Source organism: Sitophilus oryzae, unplaced genomic scaffold (genome assembly GCF_002938485.1).
Source record: "Sitophilus oryzae breed Bouriz unplaced genomic scaffold, Soryzae_2.0 scaffold_909_pilon_pilon, whole genome shotgun sequence".
NCBI lineage: Eukaryota > Metazoa > Arthropoda > Insecta > Coleoptera > Curculionidae > Sitophilus > Sitophilus oryzae.
In genome coordinates, this window is record NW_022147538.1 from 1 (window position 1) to 27,977 (window position 27,977).

At 32.2% G+C, this 27,977-nt stretch overlaps 1 protein-coding gene, 1 long non-coding RNA gene and 1 pseudogene across 3 annotated transcripts; 1 reads left to right on the top strand and 2 right to left on the bottom strand.

Moving 5' to 3' along the window:
• The first annotated feature begins 53 nt into the window (after positions 1–53).
• LOC115890729 lies at positions 54–11,221 on the top strand. 2 transcript variants are annotated; one of them, XM_030911036.1, is made up of 6 exons: positions 54–387; positions 1,112–1,310; positions 2,628–2,697; positions 6,985–7,189; positions 10,211–10,480; positions 11,083–11,221. In XM_030911036.1, exons 4-6 carry the CDS (start codon positions 6,989–6,991, stop codon positions 11,167–11,169), a joined length of 558 nt encoding a protein of 185 aa, XP_030766896.1. In that variant the 5' UTR covers positions 54–387; positions 1,112–1,310; positions 2,628–2,697; positions 6,985–6,988; the 3' UTR covers positions 11,170–11,221. The 2 variants fall into 2 exon arrangements, with proteins under 2 accessions (XP_030766896.1, XP_030766897.1); XM_030911037.1 differs by lacking the exons at positions 54–387; positions 1,112–1,310 and having other exon boundaries at positions 2,563–2,697.
• A 1,707-nt stretch (positions 11,222–12,928) lies between these two features.
• LOC115890719 overlaps positions 12,929–27,977 on the bottom strand; it is a 39,229-nt pseudogene continuing 24,180 nt past the window's right edge.
• On the bottom strand, positions 25,985–27,041 carry LOC115890734. The gene is made up of 3 exons (XR_004051693.1): positions 26,764–27,041; positions 26,560–26,682; positions 25,985–26,505 (listed from the first exon to the last, which is right to left on the bottom strand). It is a non-coding gene; the product is annotated as an uncharacterized LOC115890734 (long non-coding RNA).

A 27,977-nucleotide genomic window follows, 5' to 3' on the forward strand; every position in this document is an offset into this window, starting at 1 on the left:
AGACACCCTGTATATAAGCTAATTTATGCAATTGATATCTATTATATCTGTCTTTTTGTAGGATAAATGTGCGGTAATTGTAGTGATGGGTGTGTATAAAGAATTTCCTCTTACACTGCTAGATAACGAAAGAACGCTTGGGTTTACCAGGTCGTTTGTGCTCGAGTTATTTGATGACCAAAGTAGAGCTGTGATCACAAACGAACAATTGCACGTATATAACGCGTTGAGCTATCAGGAAAGGAACGCGTTCCAAGACCCGAGGGTCCATACAGAAGTCCTCATTCCGCAGGAAAGCGTTTTAAAAGCACAGAATGAGGCCGAACATGAAGAGCTTGTCTTCACATTGGGGCAAATTACAAAACTAAAAGTCGATTGGTCTAGAAAGTAAGAATAAAAGTTTTGTGTCATTAAGTGGATTTTTGACAGATAGAAACAGTTGACTGTCATCGTTTCAGCTGTCGACACACTTAATTACAAAACTTTTTGATCATATATATGTTATAGTAAAAATTGGAAATCAGTGATTATTCACAATTACTAGTAAAAGCTCACATTCACTGATTTGCTAAGACTACGCCAGTAAAAGTTCAATAGCTAGTTTTGAAACCAACTTTTACTAGTGAATGCTAGCATTCCCTGGACGATAGCAGTGAGTTTGAAAAATTCAGTTAGCGCGGTTGTCACATGTTGTAAAATATAAGGATAAGTTGAATAATAGGCAATATAAGGATAATAATAAATTGAGCTAAACGTTGGCAACGTTGCCAGACATCTGGCATAAATTCGCTTTGTTTTTTGTGGTTATGTATAATTGTTTTGTTATCGTTGTAAAAAGTGCTATGCGGAATTTTCCCTATGGAAGAAATTTTCTGTGAAATAGCTTTTACTGGCAATCTTTAGTAAATGCTACTTAGTGCATTTTATTTTGACTAGTGAATGTTAGAAATTACTAGGAAAAGGCGACAAATCTCTTTAAAATACCACATTCACTGGTCCAATGCGTAATTGCTAGCATTTCCTAGTGAATGTTAACAATCACTGAATTTCCGACTTTTACTGTAACATATATATTTATTAATTTTTAATGTTTTATTCTGTTATTTTCCAGATGTTTAGAAGAATGCAATTATGTCTTGAAAGAAGCTATTGAACTCTTTGTAGATCTGTACAAAGCAGATAAGTTTCCTAAACACGCATTTGTAGATTAATATTTTTTATCGAATAATACTTTTTTCTGTCTTGTATATGTGTATATTGTATGTTGTGAACGATGAGAAGCTTGTGAAAAGGGAAATAAAATACTAAAGGTACTCCTATTTATAAGAACGTTTTTTAATATTCTCTATGAACACCCTGTGTGTTTTAATTTAATAAATTTGTTTTTTTTGTCTTTGGTTTATACAGGGTCCTAGAATAAACGACTTGGGAAAGATGTATTTCAGGAAAATATATTAACTTCTACAGGGTGGCTCAAAAAAGTTTGAGTGGGTCGGGATGATTTTTTTTTAAATGGAAAACCCTGTATATTATTGCAATTTTCGATATGAATAAAATATGTTTCGATGGTTTCAGAGATATTAATATATATATATATATATATATATATATATATATATATATATATATATATATATATATATATATATATATATATATATATATAATAAATAAATAAAAATATATATTTTCAATCCCTTCATTAAAAAAATTATTACAAATACTAGAACTTTCCTGAAATCAAAACTATATTAGGCGCGATATATCTGCGTAATCTGCGTAACCGTTAAAAATTTTGAGATACTCTAATACCATTTTTAATTCCATTAAAAAATCGAAGAATAATTATTTTGTATTTTAGAAAGTTTGGCGTAAAATTTTGTACATCCTGTGTGATTTAAGATTACTATATTTATAGCAAAGTAAGTACAGACCATCTAAAGTAAATACCTAATTTAGGTTTGATTTCATGACAGTTTTTGTATTTGTAATAATTTTTTTTAATGAAGGTTGAAAATATATATTTTTTATTTATTTATTAATATTTCTGAAACTCGAAATATATTTACTCATATCTTAGGATTATGTAAAGTGATCTGAAAAGAAGGCAAAAATGCAATAATATACAGTGTGTTCCATTAAAAAAAATCATCCCGATCCACTCACACTTTTTTGAGCCACCCTATAGAAGTTAAAATATTTTCCCGAAATACATCCTACAACATACTTTAGATTTGCACTTAAACACAATTTTTAAGTCTTAATGGAAAGTACGCCTATAAATAAACAAATAATTTTAAATATATTTTCAAAATTTTTGTAAATACATTTAAAGAAAATGTTGTCACGTGTTAGAAATAAAAATAATAATTAAATTCGCATAAAAAGAGAAAGTTGTCATTGATAAACGGCCAGCGAATTGAAAGTATCAGTATTCTGTCTTTGTTGTAATTACGCGAAGAAATGAAAGTTAAACAAAGGTAGAAATATAGACCTTTTTAGGTGCCTGTGTGTGTGATAATTATACGTAAGTTTTTCATAACAAGAATTATTTTGTAAGAGCTATTCGAGTTTATTAAAATTTCAATATTCTTGCAATTATTGACGTTGACTAATAATTTTATTAGGTTCTGGTAATGTGAATTTGTGAGTTATTAGTAACGCGTTTTGGGCTATTCTGGTGCCATACTCTAATAGGTAAGTGCATTAAGTTCTTTAGCATTTAGTATATGTCCCCGATTTGTCTTTACAAGAGGAAAAACTTTTTTTTATTGACATTTTGAGAAAAAGGAATTCTTCATAAATATTCTTCTTCTAAAATGATTAATCCCGTTTATAGTTTTCCAAATTTCCATACCGTCTTAGAGAAAATTAAAAAAAAAAACATGAAAACATTGTTGAATTTCATTCTTTGGTAGATGATTATTATTAATTTTGTTTAAAGTCATATTTTATGCTGTTGTTAAAAATATCCAAATTCAGCTATATACCGGGTTATTCACCACATACGACACGGAATATTGTAGCTAAACGATTAGATTTTTATAAATTGTAAGTTTTGGGTTCGTTGAAGGACTATTAGAGCTACAATTTAAAAATATTTTTACAAGATACAGAGTGTCCCAAATAAATAAAAATATCAACGTTGCATTTTCTTAAATGTATAAACACCCTGTATATTATTACATTTTTAGTTTCTACGATTAAAATAAAGGTAAATTTGATTAAGGTTTATTACACTTAAACCTTACCGTTTTTGAAATATTTTCAATTTTGTGAAATTGCAGTATAAATTTTAAGGCTTTATTTCTCCGAGGGTATCAAAGTTTTTAATACTAAATATTTACTGAAGTTTATTTATTGATCAGTTATTGTGTTGCAATAATAAAAAATTTACTACCTTATACAGAGTGTCTAAATATTTATTTTAAATAATTATTAGCTTTAAACGGCAATAACTTGTTTAATTTAAATGGAACACCCTGTATATTTTATGAGAATCAGATGCACAATTTAATTGTCTATCAAATTGTATTATTACCATCAATATCATATCTCTTCAAGTTTCCGTAGAAAATGCATTTTCTGGTAATTTAGAACTCATTTATCAATATACCCATGGAATACTGACATTTTAGACTATTTTTAAAGATGTACCAAATTTTTAAAGAGTACAGATACTAATATTGTCGATATAGTTCGTTTATTTCATTAAAAAATAAAAAAAATGTTTAAATATTTAAAGAGGACCAATTAATATGATTCCAGTATTCAAACTACAGTAATTGACTGTTTGCGTTGATTAATAATAATTGCTCCAAATACTAAAAAACTGAATTATGTATAATAGTAGAACACCTTAAAAATGATATTTCATTTTTTGACAAATTCTTATTTATAACAACGGAGACGTTCATTTTCATAACTTATTATTAATATATTGATTTCTGATTCAAATCCACATTTATTTAGAATAATTTATTAACGAACACAATTAAGTATGTAATTAATTAGTATTTGGGCGGAAATACTGGTGGTATATTTAATTAATGGTATACTCTTTTATAAAGATTTAAATAGTTTTCTTTTTGCATACAAATGGGCTAGTAATATTATCGTTTTAATAAAAACGATAATATTACTAGCTTGTACATTTTGTACCTTTGTTGTTTTAAAAACAATCTAAAATGTCAATATTCCATGGGTATATTGATAAATGAGGTCTAAATTATAAGAAAATGCATTTTCTTCGAAAACTTGAAGGGATAGGTAAAAAGTGGTATAAAACAATTTGATAGACAATTAAATTGTGCATCTGATTCTTATAATATATACAGGGTGTTCCATTTAAATTAAACAAGTTATTGCCGTTTAAAGCTAATAATTATTTAAAATAAATTTTTAGACACTCTGTATAAGGTAGTATAATTTTTAGTATTGCAACACAATAACTGATCAATAGATAAACTTCAGTAAATATTTAGTATTAAAAACTTTGATACCTTCGGAGAAATGAAGCCTTAAAATTTATACTGCAATTTCACAAAATTGAAAATATTTCAAAAAAAATTTTTTTTTAAATTGTTGGTCTAATAGTCCTTCAACGAACCCAAAACTTACAGTTTGTAAAAATCTGTATTCATGTTTTTTTTTAATTTTCTCTAAAACGGTATGGAAATTAGCAAAATTATAAACGGGATTAATTACTGTAGAACAAGCAAAATTTTTAATTTTTCTCAAAAAATCAATAATAAAAAAGTTTATCCTCTTGTAAAGACAATCCGGAGACATACTGTATATCGTTTCGTTTATCTTTTGAACTAGCGTACTAATAAGATTTTTCATTAAAATATCTTGAAATTAAAACACGAATAGATTTATATTGTTTAATTTTTTCACTATAATTTTTTTGTTGTCTTTTAGTATAATCCCTTTTTAATTGAAATATAAATTTAGTTTAAAACAATGATATTGAAAAAAAAACGGCGCTAGTGTTGGCTTGGAAATAGAGGATCGTTTTAATTTTTTATGTAAAATTATCTGGTTGTGTATCAAATCGAAGCCGGTTTTTTTCGATTATACATCTCTGTAACAACATTTTTTTATAATTTTAAACAGTTTTTTTCATAATCAAATGCAACGGCACTTTAACTCTTAGCAATCTAAGACATGAAAAAATAATATGATCATGATTCTTAAACGAAAAGCCGATTTTTAGCGGAGGAAAGAAAATTGAAATCTTCATGTTTTTAACCTTTGTGAAATATGTCACTCACTAAAAATCGTCAGAAAATGTCTTTTATACTCCTTTACCATAGTTTATACAGATTATAGACTTTGTTTTTTCTTTATTGTTTTTCGTGGTTCCAATTTTCGGAATCGGGCACTAGTTAGGTTACTAGTTTGCGCATATAGCACCCCCACTTATGGCCTCTACAGTCATTAGAGAGATATCGCAAAACCGAATAGCGTCATGCAGTATTTACGCGTACCTTATCATGGTTACGACAAAGACTATAGTTACGATATGCGCGAGTCAATTTTTAACGCAACACCCGCTAATAACGTTACCGCCTGGCTTAATTTGCGGATCAATTACACCAAGCGCTATTTCTAAACAACGTTTAAAAATTGCTTAAATGGGCATGTGCGGGTATTTGACAACCAGGGCCGGCCGGCGAGATCGTTTATTTTAGGTTATGTTTGAATTGTTTTGAATTATTACTTTAGTTTTATTAGGTAATTTGATATTTAAGTAGCTGGGATTAGTTTTAATTAAATAAATATGGCCCAAAATATGGATTCCACCTCTTCCAATACAAGAACCTATAAAGGGTCTTAGGTTTACAGCAGATGACGACTTAGCCCTTCTAAGAGAATTTGTTGTTTGTTGCCCTAAACCCACTGGCAGACGTTGAACAATAAAGCACTAGAAATAAGCACTTTAGCCCTTTAGTTTTAAAATACCTAGTAAACAAAACAATTTCAAAGTTTTAAATTCAAAGTTAGGTTAAGTTTAAATAGCGGACCCGACGCGAACAGAGTTCTTTCCGATCCGATAACTATAAATGAAGAGAGTTAATACCACCTCACGTAAAGGAAATAATACCTGACCTTATTAACGTCCATGCACGCTATTCGGTTTAGCGATATCTCTCTATTACGCTGTTTATTGTTATTTTACGCGAGTTTATTTTTGCGCACAGGAAATTTTACTCGTTTGCACATCGTCATAAAAAACAATTTTCGTACCACGAATTAGGGACAAGATTTTTAGCTGTATACTTATAGGATACCTAATCTGTACCTTTACACTAAAGAATTTTTTAGAATTTTTTGAAGTGGCGGAACAATATGAAAAAAATTAAAAACTCATTTTTTTAAATCTTCTCGGACTCATTTTTTTATAATAATCTTTATTCTGACAAGGATGATGTATTTTTAACGAAAAAATATTTTCTAACGCACTTTTTTAAACTAAACAAAAATATGAGTTAGTTAAAACAGATTTTAGAAAAAAAATGAGTTGTTAGTTTTTTTCATATTGTTCCACCACTTCAAAAAATTCCTGAGTGTAAATGAGTATAAAATACATTTTCTGACGATTTTTAGTGAGTGACATATTCACAAAGGTTAAAAAAATGAAGATTTTAATTTTCTTTCCTCTGCTAAAAATCGGCTTTTCGTTTAAGAATCATGATCATATTATTTTATCATGTCTTAGACTTCTAAGAATTAGAAAAAAAATCATCATTAATTAATTTTTAATTTTACTATAAAAATAAAAAAAAAAATTTAAAGAACAGGTTTTTTTGAAATCTCGAAAACATTCTCGAAAACGAGTTAAAAAAGCCGCGGGGGCAGATTTCCCATATTAATCCCTTTCGTTTTTTTTTATCTAAAAAAGAAAATAAAAAAGTTATAGGGGTGAACCACTTGAGAATCAAACATTTTCAAAATAAAGCATGGTCTAATATTTTCTAGGAAAATGTTGCTGTATACTGTGTTTTTCATAGTTTTCTTTGCATATGTTTGTCACTGTTTTCCGCATACCTCTACATATACGCTGCCAGATGTTTATGGTCCACCAGATACAGATTCGAATCAACCACCAGAACAAATTTTAGAACCTTTGGGAAAATTAGGAGACGCAGTCGATGCAAAGATTGATCAAGCTGTAAACGCAAAAGTAAGTTTTATACGAACAATATAATTAGGGTGTATTCCGGTGCTTGCCTTGGTTATGGTTTTATGTTCCGTTTCTATCGGTTTCCTCCTTTGAATAAGAAGACTAAGGAAGGAGCATAATGCTATCCATGTATTCATGCATGGTGGGCGGAAAAAGGACTCTAGAGTGGGGATCCTTGACAGTTCTGTTTGACGATTTATTTGACACATTTGAAGTTGATTTGAAATTTTGTGGATTTGTCAGTCTTTACGGAGCTTATTTTATTTTATTTATTATTTATTCTACTACTGATAGTTGTATAACGGTAGTAAATCTAGATGGAAATTGTGGCAGATCTTAAATTAACAGTGACACTATCGCGATTTATCGAAAAAGACTCTTGAAAATAGTTGGTTGTGTAGCGTGCGGTAGATCTCGGCAAAAATCGAGTGAAATAATGGAACAACTTTTCTTTCACTTTTTTATGAAATTCACTTAAATTAACTAATTATATATTTTTTTCTTGCATTTTTGCTTTTATTTACTACTTGTCAAAGATTAGATGTCAAAGAATTTAGATACGTCAGTTTGACTGACCTGCTTCAGTAGCGTATCGGATGTTTGTGTTAATAAATACTTATTATAACTTATCTATTTTTATTAGAATTTTATATTTATATAACAATTTTAATAACTACCAACATTTATTCACAACGTAAAATAAAAAAACAAATTATTGAGTCTACTTCACGTCTACCCTATATCATAGTTTTACATTTTTTAAATAAAATTAGAACGGCACTGATAAACAGGAATTTAAGTCGGCCATATTTGAGTCCCTTCGCGGTGGACCTAAGATTTTTGCTATGCTCCTTCCTTAGTCTTCTTATTCAAAGGTTTCCTGAAAGTTTTCTTATTACGGAATATGGTTCCTAAAAAATTCGGTTATAACTGTCACCAAACTAACCAGCGCGAGAAGGCTGGGTTTTCTGATTTTGTTTGTCAATCAATGTCATTTATGTGACAGAAATCAACCAAATATTGGAAGTTCGAGTGAAATTCTCATTTAATTTCTAAAATCTGTTATAATATTTTGTATTTACATCCAAAAGCAATGGAGGTAGGCTGCAAAGGTAAATAAATTTCATTAACTAAATAGTATGACTTTTTAGGACCATTTAAACTTATCATGCAGCCATTGTTTCTTAAAGTCAGGAACATTTATAGAAAACATGAAAAACAAGACAACAAGTAATCGTGAATGTTTTGTAAGCTATAAAAATATAAATATTAATTAGATTTGTTTATTTATTATTGATCTGTTTTAATATTAGACCTGCAATCTTCACTTGAGCTGTTTAACGAATTTAACAGTTTATTAATAAAGTACTTTTCAATATTAAACTCCATTGAACAGAAGAAGCAAACGTAAAAGCAGAGAATAGGTACATTAAAAATGCATAAAAGATAAATTTAATAGAGGTATTGAAATTTAGAAAACGTTTACAATATTTTACCAAACCGTTCCGTATCAAAGTGATGTTTTTCAGGAACCGCTCTTTACCGTAGTTTACCGGTCTGGTTCGCCTGGTTTTGCAATGGAATAGTAACAATTAATAGTAATTAGTAGTAGCCATCTATTGTTATACAGGGTGTCCCAGGAATAAGTGCAGATATTTTAACAGTACAGTATAATTTGGCCCCAGAAAAACACGCCTACCAATTTTTTTTGCGAAAAAAATTGTTGAAAATATTACATTTTTCTTGACATCTTCCGGGAAATTTTAAAAAAACTTTTTAGTACCACTTGTATATTCATCTCAGATTTCTCTACGGTACACTAAACCTTGCAGTGTTGCCACCTCAACATATTATTTGTATTCACTGTAATTTTTAATTTGTACACAAAAAATTACGAGTTTTAATTCTAATCATATCAGTGTCTATTATTAACAATTATTCTAGAAACAAACTACATTAATTATTTTTACGCCCATGTCACATTTATCGATTGTTCGTCTTTGGCGCTGTTTTTTTTTATCGTGTGGTTTTTTACTTATGGTAATCGCAAAACAAAATCCGATGATCAACTTTGAATGACAAGCGGTGGCGACTGCGCCGCCAGATTGTGATGGATTTATGAGATGAATCTTAATTTAAAATTAATAACTAATATTTTAGCAATTAATTGATTATTGAGACTTATTTTTACTTATTACATATGTATTGGCAAAAATTACTCCATTATGAAGATTATTCTAAGCGTTATTATGGGGTTATTTATTTATTGATGTATGTACATCTTACAACGCCATAAGTGGTAATAACAAGTAAGAGGGTGCTATTAATGCACAAACTAATATTCACAGAATTTAATAAAAACTGACTTTGAAAGTGGTATAATGTGCTTATCAATCAAACTTACTTCTCTGACTCCAGTCAAGGGTAATAAAAGACATTTATTGTCACGTTCTCGTTCAAATTGTTTATCAGGGAAGCTACAAACTCTTTGCTTCGACTGTTTAAATGCTTCGGCATATTTTCAACACACAATTTCAAGAAATGCAATACAAAAACTCGAAAATGTAGTTCTTAAAAGAACTGTTTGTGCTTAAAAGTGCAATTTTGAAAAAAAGACTACGAAAATAGGCAAAAAACGAAAATTGCACACAAAGATTCAACTAATGATATTATACAAAATAATGACTGAGATTAGGATAATTTACAAATAATAGGGACAACATTGCTGAACACGCTGGCGCAATGTGACCAACATAGCGATAATAAAATTCGGTTTAAACTAATTTTGCAGCTTTAATCTAAATAAAATATCTGTTACAATCATTTGCTCTATAAAGTAAAATGAAGAGCTGCTCGGTATCTTAAATTATACAACAAATTTAAACATTTTTGCCAAAATTTCATTTAGTCAGGTTTATAGACTTTAATGTCAATGTCGATATGATGATTGATGACGTGCATCGGAAAATGTTTTGCGATTACTATATTATTGCTATATTAATTAGTGACTTTTTATTTTAGGCTGTAAATTTTGTAACTCCGTTTCCTCCTTCTGGACGAAAGAGTCCTGTGCTGGAATCCTCTGCGAAAGAGTCCATACCTATTCAAGCCGATATTAAATATGGAAATTTGCAACAGTTTGTTGCTGGTTTACTGAATCCTAAGCCATTACTCGATAACATACAAGAACACGAAAAGTATGGAAATGATGGCGGAAAAGGAAGAGCTGTCGGGACATTTTTAGTGGGTGCATTTGAAGGTTTTTCCAATGCCATTAATGCCGCCGTTGATGTAAGCATAAAAAAAATAAATAGAAAAATAATAAAAAATAAAATAAAGACAAAAAAAAATAAAAAATAAATTTATTCTTTTTTCAATTAATAAATATTGGTTTTTCCATAGCAACTGTTAAAATTGCCTTATATCTATCAAAAATAGTAGATAAAATAGTACTTTAACCGCAAAGGTTGATTAAATGATACTTTAACAACGAGGATGGGTTAAAAACTTTATTTCTTCTCGCACGTTTTTTAATTACTTACTGGAAGTAGTTTGGATATGGCGTTTGTCGCCTCAGCCTGAATATCTGTTGGTAATTTACTTATTTCGTTTTGAGCCATTTCTGGCTTCAATTCAATCAGCAATCGACACGAAAGAGAATTAAAAAATATTGACTCAAAACTGACAGCTTTATTTATTTGTCAAATTACATAGAAACCAACGCACGTAATATTTTTTCTACTCGTAATAAATTCCTTGAAATAATAATTTCTGAATATTTTTTAAAACGTAACTCGCTATGGAAAAAAATATTGTTTTATTCACGACGATAAAATACCATTTTATCGTCTTGTATAAAAAATAACTAAACATGCTCCTTTTTTATTTGATAGGTGCCATTTAAAACAGCTAAGACGATTGGTAAGAAACTCACTAATTCTCTAAACCAAATAGGAGGCAAACTTGTTGGATTAGCATGACAGTATTATGTTGTTAGATATTATAAGTATTATATAAAGTTTGTTGAATATTTTTTTAATAAATAGAAAGAAAATATTTATTGAATTTTCAGGTTTCGCTTCTATATAACTGGTGGGGATTATTATTGCTCAGTACACTGCGAGTTTCGTTTTTGTGCTCAAGCCATGATTGTAGAAAACCCTGTCTTTTAATTTCCAGAATGCTCTTGATGAATGAATTTCATAGTCGATATTGGCCTTTTCCGAAATCAAACTGCCGAGGTAATTGAATTCCGCTACATAGTTCTCCGATTTTTGTAGCATTGTTATGATTTTCCGGGGGACTGCAGTTGTTTTTAGTTTTATCGATGTTCAGCTTAAGCCCCAAAGTCTCGTATGCCCATGTATTATATGTGTTCAGCATTTCTTATATGTAATTGCTGTATCGTTTTTGTAACTAGAGCGCAGTCATCAGCGTATTGAAGTTCTGTGATGAATTTTGTACAGGGTGGCTCGAATTTGACGCTCATCATTGGGATTTCGGAAACCGTAAGAGATACAGGATCGGTTAAATGGAGGCAAAGTTGCGCAATTTGATGCGCAATAAAATGCCGTATTGCATTTTTATTTTTATTTTTTTTTGCATAAAATATTCTGGTGATGGAATTTTCTGTACGAAACGTCGGCAAATATCAAAGTGACTATATATAGTGTTTTAAGAGTGATGAAAGGATTTAATTAAATTGAAAAAATATCAGGTCCGTATTTAAAAAAATTAAGTTGATGATGGTCGCCAGAAGTCGAAACGTCAGAGTCAATATTTAATCACACAGAGTTATAGAGCAGAAAAAGTGGCCATGAAAATGTGTTTTTCATTTTAAGTTATCTTAACAAATAAAGCCAGGAAACAGTAGAAAACAAAATTGAAAATTCCGTTTTTTTTTCGAATATATTCGGAAGTATTCGGAATTTTTCTTTGCCTCCATTTAACCGATCCTGTATCTCTACTGTTTCCGAATTCCCAATGATGAGTGTCGAATTCGAACCACCCTGTACATGCTTTTTTTTTTTGCCCTGCGCCATTTTAAGTGTTGAACAGACCGCCGTTGCATCTGTGGTCTAATGCCCATTCATCTTTCCTGCAGTTTACTCTCCACTAGAATAGAGAGCGATGTTGAATAGGAGAGGCATGAATATGTTGAATAGGAGGGGCGTTAAGACACATCCCTGCCTAACTTCTATATTTGTTAGAAGGGATTGCTCAGTGATCCATGATGGGGTCACACTGTGGTTTTTATGGAAGCTTTTACACACTGTAAGAAATTTGTTGGGTACTCCGAACTTTTGCATAATTGCCCAAAGTGAATCTCTGTTTACAGAGTCGAAAGCTTTTGTTAGGCCGATGAATGCAATATGCAGTACTTTGCTGCTCCTCCTTTACTTTTGTCTAACTCTTTACATATATATTTTGTAATAATGCATGGTTTTATGTTGTACAGAATGTAAAAAAATTTACCATTTTACATAGGCTAAAGATAATAAAAAGTCGAATGTTTATAACAAAAATAATTTATTTAAACGGAAACAAGGGTAGATTACTGGCTTAAAAAAGTATCTTTATTTACACTAATTTAAAATGAAGTTTTAGTGAGGTAATCTAAAATAAAGATTGTTTTAAACTAAAGTATTTACATACCTGAATTTAACTAAGATTTATAAAACAAAGTATAGATAGGTTTACCTATGAATGTATAGGTAATATATTTTAAAGAAAAAAAAATAAGTTAAGTTGCAAATAAACAAATCAGTTCTTTTTGATATCACATTACATCAAAATGCATGTTCTTTGAGATTCAGAGACTACAAGTGTAACCTACTGGTACGACTTGTATGTTCGCGATCTTCGCTTGTATTTCACTGTACAGAATAGCAGCATTGAAGCTATCAAACCAAATAACTGAAAACAAAAATGGAAATGAAAAAATTTATCTTCAACTACCATACGATCGAAAACGCGTCAAAGACGGCTGGGGACTGACAATCATTGATCAACCATTTCCAATTATGGTATAGCCGCTCTCACATATTTAGATTACTTTGTAGTTGTGGCCTATTGTTGTCTATTGTTGACTACGCGGGCCCAATTTATCCCTTCGCTGAATTCCCAATATTATGGTTAAGTGATGGGATCACCGAGCAGTAACAAATTCGCTCGAGTATGATTATTAATGAAACCGGACGTCGATTTCTCGAACGAGCGATGCAAGTGACGAGTACTAAGCGACGAACGCAAGCGATCCTAGAATGAAATAAATTGAAATCCGATTTAATGTGACATACTCGATAAAAAGCCGAGCGAATTTTCTACATACATTGCAGGTAGTAAATTTATACGACGCCGTGTATACCGGGTGCGTCTCAAAAGTGGCTCATCCCTATTACTTTTTTATTTTTTTAGATAAAAAAAATGAGATTTGGTATGTTAGTATATGACATAAATTAGGATTGATTGACGTATCAATTGTTTTCTGTCACTTCCTGTTTCACCGGAAATGACTATACTTTTTGATCTTTAAATGGCACCCTCGGTATTTTTTTTACTTTATTCGATAGAAAATGACATTCTAAATAGAATGACGTATTGACAATGACTTCGAAAAAATTGTTGAAAGACTTGCAAGGAAAGAAATGCATATTGGAAGAGAGAGAGTGCGAGACAGATGGAAAGAAAAGCATTTTGCAAGCTAGACTGAGAGACGTTTTGGTGGAGGAAGGTGAGGATCCTGACACATTTTACGGAAGGCTGGAAGGTGACCTTGACTCGTCATTGAAAAATTTACAAGACAATTTAAACGACAATTTGAATAATTTAGAAGATAAAATGATGAAAAATTCTGCGGATTTAATTAACATTTTAGAAGATAAGATCGCAGAAAATTCTAAAGACATACAGGCCAGCTTTAATAATAAAATACTTAATTTAGAAGAAAAGATAACAGAAAATTCCAGGGAATTAGAAGAGAAGATAACAGATACACAAGACAAAATAACAGAGATTGAGGAAGATGTGAATAGAAAAATCGAAATTTTAAGAGAAGAAATAGCGAAGTCAAATTCACCAAAATGTCAAGAAACATCGGAGGTGCCGAAACTAGTGGAATATAAGTATATCTCAAAGTCAGTTATTAAGCCTCCACAGTTTGACGGAAAAACCGCTTGGGCCAATTATTTTGCCAGTTTGAGGCCGCTGCGAGAGCGAACGAATGGACAATCGCTGAAAAGGCTACTGCTTTGACTGTCGCACTGCGAGGAGATGCGACTGATATCCTGCAGACATTGTCACCATCGGAACAGGAAGATTATCAGCAATTGGTACGACATTTAAAAATGAGGTACGGCCAAGCTTATTTGGAACATGTCTATCATTCCCAGCCAAAAAATCGCATTCAAAAGTCAAATGAGTCTCTGCAGGAGTTTCAAGCCGACGTAGCCCGCCTCGTTCGCCTTGCGTACCCTGCTACGCCAGAGAATGTTATGGAGCGGTTGGCAGTACAGGCATTCTCCGACGGCTTACGGGATAACGAGACAAGACAAGCACTTCTCCTAGCCCAACCAACGCACTTGGTGGATGCTTTAGCACGTGCCCTAGAATTTGAGGCCGCGAAACAAAGTTCTCGGTCTCTAGTGAGAGTACGGTCAACCAATGTTCCGACGAATCCGTGGAAAGCATTGTGCGGAAAGTCATGGAGGAGTACATGGGCAAGAAAGGACCGACTTGTTGCTGGAATTGCGGCCAGGCAGGACACGTAAGAAGTCACTGTAAAGAAAAGGACGTGGACCCGGTTTCGCCAAGTGTCGAATCAAAGGGACACATATCGAGCAGTACCCAACAGGTTCCAACGAAAACTGCTCAAGTCGCATCGCTACAACACAAATTCAACAGCATTTTTGTGGATGGTTTTGTTGATGGAGAGTTCCGGACTATGCTGTTGGATACAGGTGCGACGAAAACTATCATCAGACCGGACATTCTTAAAACATCGAAGAAGGTTAAAACAACACAATGGCGACTACGTACAGCTACAGGAAGCTCCGCTCTCATCCATGGATAGGTAGATCTTAATTTTGTTATCGGAAGCACCTATTTTAATCATCGAGTGTTAGTAGCAGACATCGAAGATGAACTTATTCTCGGAATGGACATCATGACCACTAGAGGTTTTGAGCTAAACCTCAAACAAGCGAATTTTGAAAATAAAATGAAGAAGAAGTGGTTCTGCATCGAAAATGTGAGGAGACACTTCGCGTGGTGGTAGCAGAAGATGTTTCGATCCCTGAGCGCTGTGAGATATTTTTGGATGGTTGCCTAGAAGGTAAAATGAATAATGGGAGTATTATTCTGTTGGAGCCAAGGAACCATGACAGCGAAATAGGACGAGGGATCGCTGTTGGAAAAGCCCTGCTACGAGCGAAGAAAACTGTACCGGTGAGAGTAATGAACACGATTTATTATTCTGTATCCTTGAAGAATGGAACCCTCTTAGGGTACTGTTGTTCTGTCTCCTCAGTCGTTCGAAGCGTGGAAGCCTCCAAAGTTTCGACTTCAAAAATTCCGGACAAAATGGTGAAGGAGTTAGTAAACGTTAAGGGATTATCTCCCCCAAGACAGTAAGAAATTGAGAAACCTGATAAGCAAGTATCAAGATGTGTTTGAAAAAGGAAAAGCAGGACAGAGAGGTCGTACCAATTTAGTACAACATAAAATTGATACAGGAGATGCACGACCAATCAAAAAAAATCCGAGAAGACTTCCGCTCGCCAAACGTGAAGAAGCTGGCAAAATCCTTCGAGAAATGAAAGAAGAGGGTGTCATCGAACCATCTAACAGCCAGTGGACATCGCCGGTAGTACTAGTAAAGAAGAAACACGGTACCACCAGGTTCTGTGTTGATTATCGGCAGCTCAATAATGTTACCCAGAAGGATAGTTATCCCCTGCCGAGGATAGACGATACTGTAGACACGCTGCCGGGGTCAACGATATTCTATACGTTAGATCTGAAAAGTGGATATTGGCAAGTCGACATGGCGCCGAAAGACAGAGAGAAGACAGCGTTTTCGGTGGGCTCCGGACTGTGGCACTTTACCGTCATGCCTTTTGGACTGTGCAACGCGCCAGCTACCTTTGAGAGAGACTAATGGAGTCTGTGTTAAAGGGACTATCCTGGACTACCTGTTTAGTGTACCTGGATGACATCATAGTGGTTGGGAAATCCTTTGACGATCATCTGAAGAATTTGGAAGAAGTTTTCAAGCGACTAGGGAGCTCTGGTTTGAAACTGAGCCCCAAGAAATGTCATCTGTGTCAAGAAAAGGTACACTACTTGGGCCATGTAGTCTCCTCCCAAGGAGTAGATCCACAGAAGACCAAGACAGTGGAAGAGTGGCCGATACCTAAAGATAAACATGAACCACGAAGCTTTTTGGGACTATGCAAATACTATCGCCGCTATGTACAGGGTTTTGCCACCATCGCAAAACCATTGACCAGACTTACCGAAGGCGAGACGCGTTTCTCTTGGGACTCAGATTCTGACGAGGCATTCCGAAAATTGAAGAAGGCCCTGACTAGTGCGCCCATACTTAGCTACCCTCTTGGCAACGGAAACTTTATATTGGATACCGATGCTAGCAATGTTGCGTTAGGCGCTGTTCTGTCTCAGATCCAGGATGGTCAAGAAAAGTCATTGGTTATTTTAGTAAGACCTTGTCAAAACCGGAAAGGAACTACTGTGTAACCAGACGAGAATTACTTGCAGTAGTTAAAGCAGTGGAACACTTCTACAAGTATCTCTATGGAAGAAAGTTCTTGTTAAGAACAGACCATGCTGCTTTGAAATGGCTGTTGCAATTTAAGAATCCTGAAGGGCAGGTAGCTGGATGGATTGAACGATTACAAGAATTTGACTTCGACACAGAACATCGAGCTGGGGCAATCCATCGGAATGCCGACGCACTTTCCAGAAGACCTTGCGCCAAGGACTGTAAGCATTGTTCCTGAGCTGAAGAGAAAGAAGTGAAACTCCTAAGAACAACTGTGGTTAATGATAGTTGGCAACCCGAAGATCTTGCAAATGACCAAACCAGTGACCCAGAATTAGGTTTAATAATTAACTGGAAAAACGCAGGCCAAAGACCAACGTGGGAAGAAGTTTGCAGATATTCGCCGAACGTAAAGTCATACTGGGCTCAGTGGAATTCTTTGGTAATAGCCTTGTTTATATATTAATAGTTAGTCAATGTGCCTGTATAAGTGGATGCTGCCAACTGGTGGCAGAAATTAAACCGTAAAAAGGGGCGTGGAGACTGGGCTGAATTTGCAGTTAGTAAGGACTAGGAATTCTTCGAATTTAATACTCGGTAAAGAATAAAATATCTTATCTGCTTTGAACCGAATTTTTACCTCAAAGCGTTATTTACATTTTTTTATTTTGGATATGGATTTATATTTATTTGGATTTTCATGGCCCTTGTTAAATACTAATTATTATACTAGGTATATATATATATATTTTATTTCTAGATGGATAATTAAAAAAATATATGAAACTAATATACCTACCTACCTCTGTAACTTTGTAAAAAGTATGACGGATTTAACATAATGTTTTTTTTAAATGTAACATCCTATTTTATTTTAGATCCTGCGTAAAATTATTACTTTTTTATATATAATCCTTGTATAATGGTGTAACCTAAAACTAGTTTTCTAATATTTCAATTTGTTGATGAAGAAAAAATATTAGATACTATGTAGATATTTAAGGCAGATGCTACAGGGTGTTCAACATATTAACGGTTAATTTACGTATTTAAAATTAAAAAATATCTGCAGACTCTTTCAATGACACAGCCTATACTGGAGTGTTTTTTTTTAAAAGTGGTTCACCTCTATAACTTTTTTATTTTTTCAGATTCCGAGAAAAAAACTAAATTGGGAATGTTAGTAGGTATATGACATAAATCGAGATTGATTCGTATTCAGTTAGTGTAACCTAAAACTAGTTTTCTAATATTTCAATTTGTTGATGAAGAAAAAATATTAGATACTATGTAGATATTTAAGGCAGATGCTACAGGGTGTTCAACATATATTAACGGTTAATTCTACGTATTTAAAATTAAAAAAAATATCTGCAGACTCTTTCAATGACACAGCCTATACTGAGTGTTTTTTTAAAGTGGTTCACCTCTATAACTTTTTATTTTTTTCAGATTCCGAGAAAAAACTAAATTGGGAATGGTAGGCATAAGGACATAAATCGAGATTGATTCGTATTCAGTTATTTCGGTCACTTCCTGTTTCACCGGAAATGTATACATTTGATTTTTAAATGGTACCCTCGGTATTTTATACAAGATCGAACGGCTATGAAATGAACATCGATGACATTTCATATAAATTTACATATAAAATGACAGCGCTTTTCATTTCATAGCCATGCTGACGCTGTTTTTATTCGATCATACGGTACTTTATTTGATAGAAAAATGACATTTGAATAGAATGACAACTTTGATATCAACAATCAAATGTCAACTTTGACATTTTCAATTAAATCAAAAATAGCATTTAAAATTCAATCTAGTGTCATGGCTGTGTTAAAACCATTATTTTTAATCAAGGATTAATCAAGGAGCTTTGGAAAATTGATTTGGTCGTCTAATATTTTTTGTGTCTTTTCCTGGTCAGTAGAAATATGCCCATTTCGTATTTTAATCATAACTCAATTTTTTTTTAATGAAACGAGAGTGGCTCATTAGCATATTTGGAAAAAGCATTTTTTGATACCTAATAAATTTTGGTACCTAATTTTGCAAATAATTTGGTACCACACACTCCGTATGTCGAGTCAAACTGTCGTTATCTTTACGACCGGTTACATGTTGTTTATTATCATAGCACTCTACTAGATTGAAACTTTTAAAATACTATTTTTTAAGTAAAAGAGTCAAAAGCTGACATTAAATTATTCTATTGAGAATGCCATATTCTGCAAAAATAAAGTAAAAATACCGACGGTACCATTTAAAACTAAAGTTGTAGTCATTTCCGGTGAAACAAGAAAATGACCGAAACTAATTGAATACATCAACTGCTTACTTTTGAAAAACACCGATATATTATAATTCTTTTCGATAGATTTTACAAAATCTTCAACTTTTATTAAGAATGTCATATAACTAAATAAATCACTTTACTTAATGCTTAATAATAAATAATTTTGTTTTATGGCAACTTGTTATAATGTAAATGAATTAAAAGAAGGATAAAATTCAGAACAGATTGCAAGCTGTTGAGTATAGGTGTACTTAATATACTTTCTTAACAAATGTTGGAAAGGGTTTAAAATCGCTAGAAAAAATAATAATATATATATCGGATCAGCCAAAAAAAATGTTTGAACACAGTGTAGCATCTAACTGCAAGTATTTTTTACATATAAATATATTTTTTTCATCTCTGTAAAAAACTCCTACCAAACAGGTAGTCCAACTTCGAAACAATTGACAGTTAAGTAACATAAGAATAAAATTTTACTTTTTTTTTAAATTGAAATATTTACTAACGTTATTTATAAAAAAAAAAAAAAAAAAAAAAAAAAAATGAAAATAAAATAAAAATGGAGTTTTGCATTAAAAAAACATGTATCCGCCACATTTTGAAGCACCATATACTCAAAAAATAACATTTGAACTGTGTCTCTTAAGATTTTCTATACCCTTTTTTTTTTATTTTTTGAATTTCTTTTTTTTTTTTTTATAATTAATTTATTTCTTTTCGTGATATCTCATTTTATAATATTTCGGAAGAATTAATCAGGTATCTTATTTTTATAATTATTAGAAATAAATCGGTATTAAAGGATAAGGGATATGTAAATATATACCATACAATAAAAAAAAAAAAAACGGCCTCAGAGGTGGTTTGAAATGAATATCGATGTCATTTATACGTAAACAAATAGACGCCGTTTTTTTCGCTCATACCGTATAAGAAAAAAAATTTAATAAAGCAAACGCATTTATTAATACATGTATATAGATATTCATGGTATGAAGAAATTCGCATTATGATCTCTGAAGGTCCCACCAATGCTTGGTTAAAGTGACGAGTACGACCACTTAGCAGTCACACCTATAATTTAATAAAAATATGAATATAATAAACAAACTTATTTCTTTTAGATTTTTTAAAAAGCGAGTTATATGTGTTAATTGGTTTTTGATTATTTTGAGTAAATTTTTAAACATATTATTTTTAGACCAAATTGTCTGCCCACTCAAACGTCTTCAAAATTATAATGGTGGTACCTCTAATATGTTTTAATTGGGAATACTTTTGGAAAGTTTCATTTTCACCTCAAACAAAACTACATGCATGTATAATAAATTGCAGTATAATCAACTATAATGCATGATATATACTAGAGGCGTCAAAACTAGATGTTGGGTTTTTTCTCGATTATTTCCTGAACAGAACTCCAATTTTTCTCAAAAAAATTTTTTCCAACTTTGTTTTGAAAAATAATTTTAAAATCCATAATCGATGTATATACAGTAATGTCCTCTTTTAAAATACATAATTATTTTCAGCTGCATCGATAAAATAAATCATATTTACTGATGTTAAGTAAAAAATAATTAGAAAATTATTTTAAACATCTAATTTTTAATTTTTGTCAGCTGATAAATAGATACATCACTTTTGTCGACAAACCTACTAATAAAAATTGCAAAAAATCATGTTTATTCGCAAAGAGACAATTGGAAACAATTTAATAACTATTAATTTGGGATATAGATCTTAATAAAACAAAAGTTGCATAAAATCTTTGTTGATTTATGATATAAAAAAATACAGTGTTTCATTTGAAATAGCAAAGAAAAATATAATATCTAGTTTTGACTCATCCTGTATATATAATAAACAATTTTATAAAAAAAAAAAAAAAAAAAAATTATATAATTATTAATTATTAACTTAAATTAGTTCCAGTAAAAACGTCAAATGATATTACTTCCTATTTTTAACTTAACTTAGAAAGAGAGGGTTTTTAAATATATATTTTATTATATAAACAATAAAATTCAATCCAAAAAGGGACAAAATATATTCTTTGGTCAAAATGAACTCTATACGACTACGACATTATGGTATTTTTTGGATTTGACAATTTAATAACAAATCCACCTCAAGCAAAAAAATACAAATATAGCCTTTCTTTTCACAAACTCATAACCTTTGCTCATAACTAATAACTTTAAAAGTAAATATATATTTGAATCATCCTGTATATCTATAAAAATTCCTCCCTGTCAAATTTACGCTATTTTTGCAAGCATTATTTTACAAAAAATATGATTTTATGAAAATATAAAAATAGGAAATCTGATATGAAGCTTATCTAAACACAGGGTTGACTGTAGATAAACAATATTTTATTATCAAGTTGTTAAGAAAATTCTGGGAAAAAATTATAAAATACACACAATATATCTGACAATTCCAAAAAAGCAAAGTGAGAAATGAAACAATTTATAGCATAAAATCAAGCTTTAAACTTTTACAAACTGGGCATTATCGTTTAATCTATCTATCAATCTATCAAATGTTTATTATTAAACTTATCTCAGACTCTATAACATTTTTCCCAAGAGTGATTTAAAACAAATTTATATGAATTTAGAAATAAATATGAACAGTATTTACTTACCTGTAAAACAGATGCTTTTTGCTTAATTAAATATATGTTGGAAAATATTATCCAGTAGGTACAAATACACAACACTTAAACACAACAAAATAAACTACTAATAAAATAATAGTTTCTAATCCAAATTTCACAAATACTGTTTATGTTTCTTCGCGAGGGACGAAAAAATCATTTTTTAATTACTCAGATATGCATTAAGGTATATTTCAATTCAAAAGCTTATAAATATTTATTTTATAAGACATAACCTAAACGAAACGAAATTACAAGTCGAGAAAGATCAACAAAACTGCCGAATTTAGAAGCGAATATAACTTTTTTCCTTTTTTCTTCTTGTCACAGTTGAAACAAACAAGGATAAAGCTATTTTCGTAAAACATGCGTGAAACGTGCTAATAAGTGGTCCAATAGATGTGACCTCGCCCCTTCCATTTTTGAACGATGGGCGTGTTTAACGGATTCCCCTCAAAGAAAATCGTAGGGGAATACAAAAATTCAGAACGGGCAAGGCGCCACCTAGAAGACGGGCTTGTACTAAGCCCTCATTGTACATCTATTTATACATAATCAAGGGTAATAGATAACGGACTACTTCGCCGTGTGATCGAGAGACCGGAGGGACAAGAAGAGAGAAGGCATCGTCATTCCAAAGAAGAGGGTCCCAGAAGTCTTGGAGGAAGTTCACAATGGAACCAGCGGTGGACATCTTGGTGTTACCAAGACACTTGGCAAGCTGCGTGAACGGTTCTACTGGGTGAACTGCAAAGAAGACGTGAGGGCTTGGTGTAAGAAATGTGACATTTGCGCAGCCATCAATGGGCCATAAAAGCGTGGTAAAGCCCCTGTGCGCCAGTACAATGTTGGCAGTCACTTCGAACGAATAGCGATCGACGTGGCTGGTCCTTTCCCCGAGACGAACGATGGCAACAAATACATTGTGGTAGTAATGAATTACTTCAGCAAATGGGTCGAAGCCTACGCGTTGCCAAATCAAGAAGCGTCCACCATTGCTGATGCCCTGTTAAAGAATGGATCTGCAGGTTTGGTGTTCCCATGGAGCTTCATTCTGATCAGGGAAGAAACTTCGAGTCCAATCTGTTCCAAGGCGTCTGTAAAGTCCTGAACATCCGCAAAACCAGGACGACTGCTCTACATCCACAATCCGATGGGATGGTTGAACAGAACTATCAACCGTTATCTGGCCAAAGTAGTATCTGACCACCAAAGAGACGGACAAATTTCTTCACCTGTTCCTGTTGGCCTACCGTTCATCCGTCCAAGACTCTACAGGGCAAACTCCAACCAGCATCGTTATGGGACAGGAAGTGCGCCTACCCTGTGATCTGAAATTTGGTTGCCGACCGGGAGAAGAAGTCGCCGAAGAAGATTATGTCCACACACTACGTCAAAGGATGGACGACATTCATCAGAGAGTCCGCCTAAATATTCAAGTGCTAGTGACCGAATGAACGAACACGACGACATTCAAGCTGAGCATGGAGGATACCAATCAGGGAAGTTGGTGTGGCTATATAACCCGCAGAGACGTCGTGGTTTATCTCCGAAGCTACAAACCTCGTGGGAAGGGCCATACGAAGTCATGGATAGAATTAATGACGTCGTATACCGTATCAGAAAAATTGCCAAAAGGAAAACCGAGGGTAGTCCATTTCAACCGTTTGAGCCCCTACCAAGGCGAAATAGAAGATCGTGCTGGGACCGTGAGAACCTGCAGCTTTGATCCCCCTGATTCGGAGATGTCTTTTGACGATTTTATGGCCCGATAACAGAAGTCGTGACTGGTAGTACACATTGGTCGAATGTTTTCTTTTTTTAGTGGCATTTGAATATGAGTTTCTACCATATAAAGTACTCCATTGACCTCGCTAAAATTATCATCAATTTTCATTCCTTAGCCGTCTTTGAGGCCGTTTTTTTTCGATCATATAATATTTATTAAAAATTATAAGAAATCTCACAATATTATTAAAGTTTACCTGAACAAATGCTACTGATAGTCCCAACAAACCCACAACCAGCAGTTCATATCCTTAAACTTAACTATAAATCTTTTTCGTAACAGCCGGGTTCATAAATGCTTTCATTAGGCTTTCTTCCGCAACCTGGTCCATAATCCGCTGGCAAACAACAACTGTCAGGTACCCATCTGTTTTCTGGCCAGGCGTCTATCATGTGCCAGTTCATGTAGCTTGTTACCTGAATAAACATTTAAAAACTAAACGAAAATAAGAAATTAGTAATATTGTCAAAATTGTTGAGTTTGGCTTGATTTTCATGCATCCGTTGTCGGACGATGATGATAGATATTAATTTTATTGGTTGAATTTAAAGACTTTGATTGGTTAGAAAATTACGCAATTTTTAAATTTATTGCATTTTCATGCCTCCGTTCATCGGATATACGATTTGCTTGTGATTGCTGTCATTTAATGTTTTAATTTCCATAACGATTTCGGTGTTTTACTTATAGTCTAAAAGCTAGCAACGTTTTCGAGAGAGAATTTTAAGTAAGCTGATTCTTTAATATTTCTTTTGCTATGCTCTCCTGAACAGAGTGCGGACCGTCTGGCTGCCGGTAGACGTTGCGTTCATTACTGTGCATCATATCTGTACTCAAGATCTATTCATTACTGCGCATCACAAATTCGCCCTGTATTTCGGGAACTAAGGAAGCTAGGGCAAACCTATGTGTAGCATATTTAGTTTCATAAAAAAGTAGCAAAGTAATGTGAAAATCACATCATTGTATCTCTATTCATGTAAAGATTGTAATCGAAATATGTTTGGGCAAACTAGATCACTTTTAACTAGATTTAAAGAACATTTAGCTCTGATAAGATATGGTAGACCGGATAAATCTTGGCGTTGCTGAACATATTGTTGATAAAGAACATTGTATAGATCTTATATTTATTAATTTTCCCAAACAAAAAGTCAGATATGCAGCTCCATTTAAAATTAAAAAGTTGTGCTTTCTCTAAAAAACTTACAGTGGTATGTATTTCATCCCATGTTTCCACTAAATTATTAGGGGAACTACTCATGTTGTAGTGGTGCATCAAGCCATCTTGTAGTTTTTCCGTGAGAGCGTGTTTGATGCTATCTCTGTAAACGAAGGCAAGCGATCCCAGCAAGAATTCGGCTACGAACATCAACACTACTAGAGTGAAGTACTAGAAAAAAAATAAACTAAGCTTTTATTTTGCTTTTATTATGCAGGGTGTTTCAAAAAACGTGAAGAGCAAAAAATTATCTTTTAATGAAAAATATATTTTTTTCAGAAGCTCATAGGAAGCCAGATGATCATATGATTTATAAATATAGAGGGTATTCTATTTAAGAAAAAACTCACAGATTTCGCAATCGCTGCAACTATCAGAGACATTGGAAATGATAACACCACATATAAAACATAATTAACAATTGACAAATTTTGTTTGCAGCTAAACTTGATATAAAAAAACACCATTTAGAAGAAAAAATAAACATAATTTAAAAAAAAACAATTAATAGACCATTCCAGAACACGTGACTTTGACAGATCCGCCATTTTCGCTGGGAGGCATACAAACCGTATATAAACCATTAACTTGCATTCGTTTCTTTGTGTTTTTAGTCTTTTATAGCGTTATAGACATATTTTTTTTAATTCTTAATTTTCTTTAATCCTCAATTTTAATTATCCTAGAATCAATAGGTCAACCAATTAAGGGGTATTTTTATGAGGGCGAATTACAGAAGACAAAGTCTCCTGGTATTGATCTAGTTGAAATAATGGTAGGTCACCACCAGAAAAATAATAATAAACAATTTTATGTGAAGTGGTTAAGCTTTTCTTCCAGGTTTAACTCATGGATTGATTTGATAGTTTCAGATATTATTTAATATAATTTATAATATTTAAACTTTATAAACCAAGGTTTATACTATTAAAAATAAACACATATTTTTTTTAAATCGTGTTATATTTAAATAAATCTACATTTATTAGTAGTTAATAATAATAATAATCTTTACTTCAAGGAATGTGACATACAAATGTAAAAATACAAAATAATATATACAGAAAATGAAATGACGTCACACAATATTTATTGACTTGTCTACAGGAAATCTGAGAGATGAGCCATATCTCTCAGATTCAAATCTCTTATCTATCAAATTAACAAATTTTTCGATTGTGCAACTACTCTTTACTTCTATTAACTTGACTTCAAGTGGCAACCTATTAAACAACTTTATACTCATGTACCAAGGACCCTTCTCATAGAGGCTCAACTGATATCTTAGGATTTCAAAATCCACAGTTCTTGTATTATAGGCATACTCAGCCGAGACTTATAACAGCCGAGACGAAAAATATTCTTGGTATATATTTGATCTGAACACAGCCCTGTTATCGTTCTTATTCAGCTGATCTTCCAGAAGTGCAATCCTTGTCGTGTATTTGGGTTTATCGTCTTCTATCTCGACGATTTAAAATGAATAAAGTTGATTAACGATTGGAGGATTATGAAAATTCACTGGTCGATTTTCATCTTTTATAGTAACATCTTTAACTAAAAATAAAAATACTTTATACGCTTGTATATATCTTAGTATAAATAACAAACCTCTGATTCATTTTTAAATCTTTTTCTTAATCTGCCAAATCTAGAAGATGACTTGTAGGGTTAAAGACAGGAAGAATATCCCAAATTTTGGCTGAATTAGACTTATCTATTAACATAATTCGTCTTAAAAACAAAAACGTATCTTTCGCTAATTTAAACTCAATAAATGATAATTTTGCAGGTAATTTGGCAAAACGGACTTACCAGTTATAAAGTCTTTGGAACAAATTCGTTTCTTTTTACTCTCACTTTCATACAGGGGCCTTTCATTTCAAAGCTTTGAACCACACTTCTCTTCGAACATTAGATAATGCTTTTAAATTATTTCCTCTGTTGGTCAAAGCAGCATGATTTGGAAAAAATTAGACATTATCACGCATTAAACACTTAATAACACAACAAAAATGAGGCATTTTTCACTGTTTTAAGTTCGTTTAAACCTTGGATTATTGTGTTTACATATGGACAACGTGAAAATTAATTGGTTTGGGTGCCTCCCAGCAAATTTTGCCGACCTGTCAGTGACGTCATTCTGGAATGGTCTATAGAGGGTAGTTCAACGTTATTTTCTTTTATTTTAGGTTAGTTTAAATATTCATAATCTATTTTAACACCCTATAAAAATAGCCTTCATTTTTCATGCAGATACCTTGAAATTAAGTAAATATATTATATCTTTTAATCCTTAAATCCTTTCTGAAATATATCAATACGTAAATAAAAATATCGTTTCATTACAAACAACATAAATAATTATTGTCAAAACCCAAATCAAAAATTACGAAAATAGTACTGTTTTGTAACCTTTGCAAATATCAATCTATTCAATTTTATAAAAATCCTACATTAAACAGTTTTCACCTTCTCGATACCTTTCACAATAACAGATATACGGGGGGTGTCCCAAATTGCAAAATTTTCAAAAAGACCCTGTAGCTCAGAAACGAAGAGGGCTATGAAAATTTTGTTTACGGCATGTATCAAATCAAAATGTGGAATGGAAATTCAAAAAAAAATAAAGGAAGTCTTATTTTTTGTAATTTGTGTATAGTAATAGTTTCAAAGAACGACTATATTTTATAGATTAATATGTAGTTCAAAGGGTCATTATACGTAAATTACAAACAAACCTATTTTTAGGAGTGTAGAAACCGAAGAAATACTAATCACTAGCACTTCAGCTACATTTTAACGCGTACTCTAACGCATGTAAATATACAAATCGTCAATTTTAATGGACTGGGCAGTAAGCCTAATTCTACTACAGCGGCAGAAGAATATTAGTTTCCCCTCATTTTCTCTCTAAGTTTATTTACATACAACATCAAAATGAAAATGAATGTTATGGCACGAGGAAAAAATAAACCAAACCGTGGAATTTGATTTTGAATTGCGGGAACTTTATTTTTAGGAAGCTT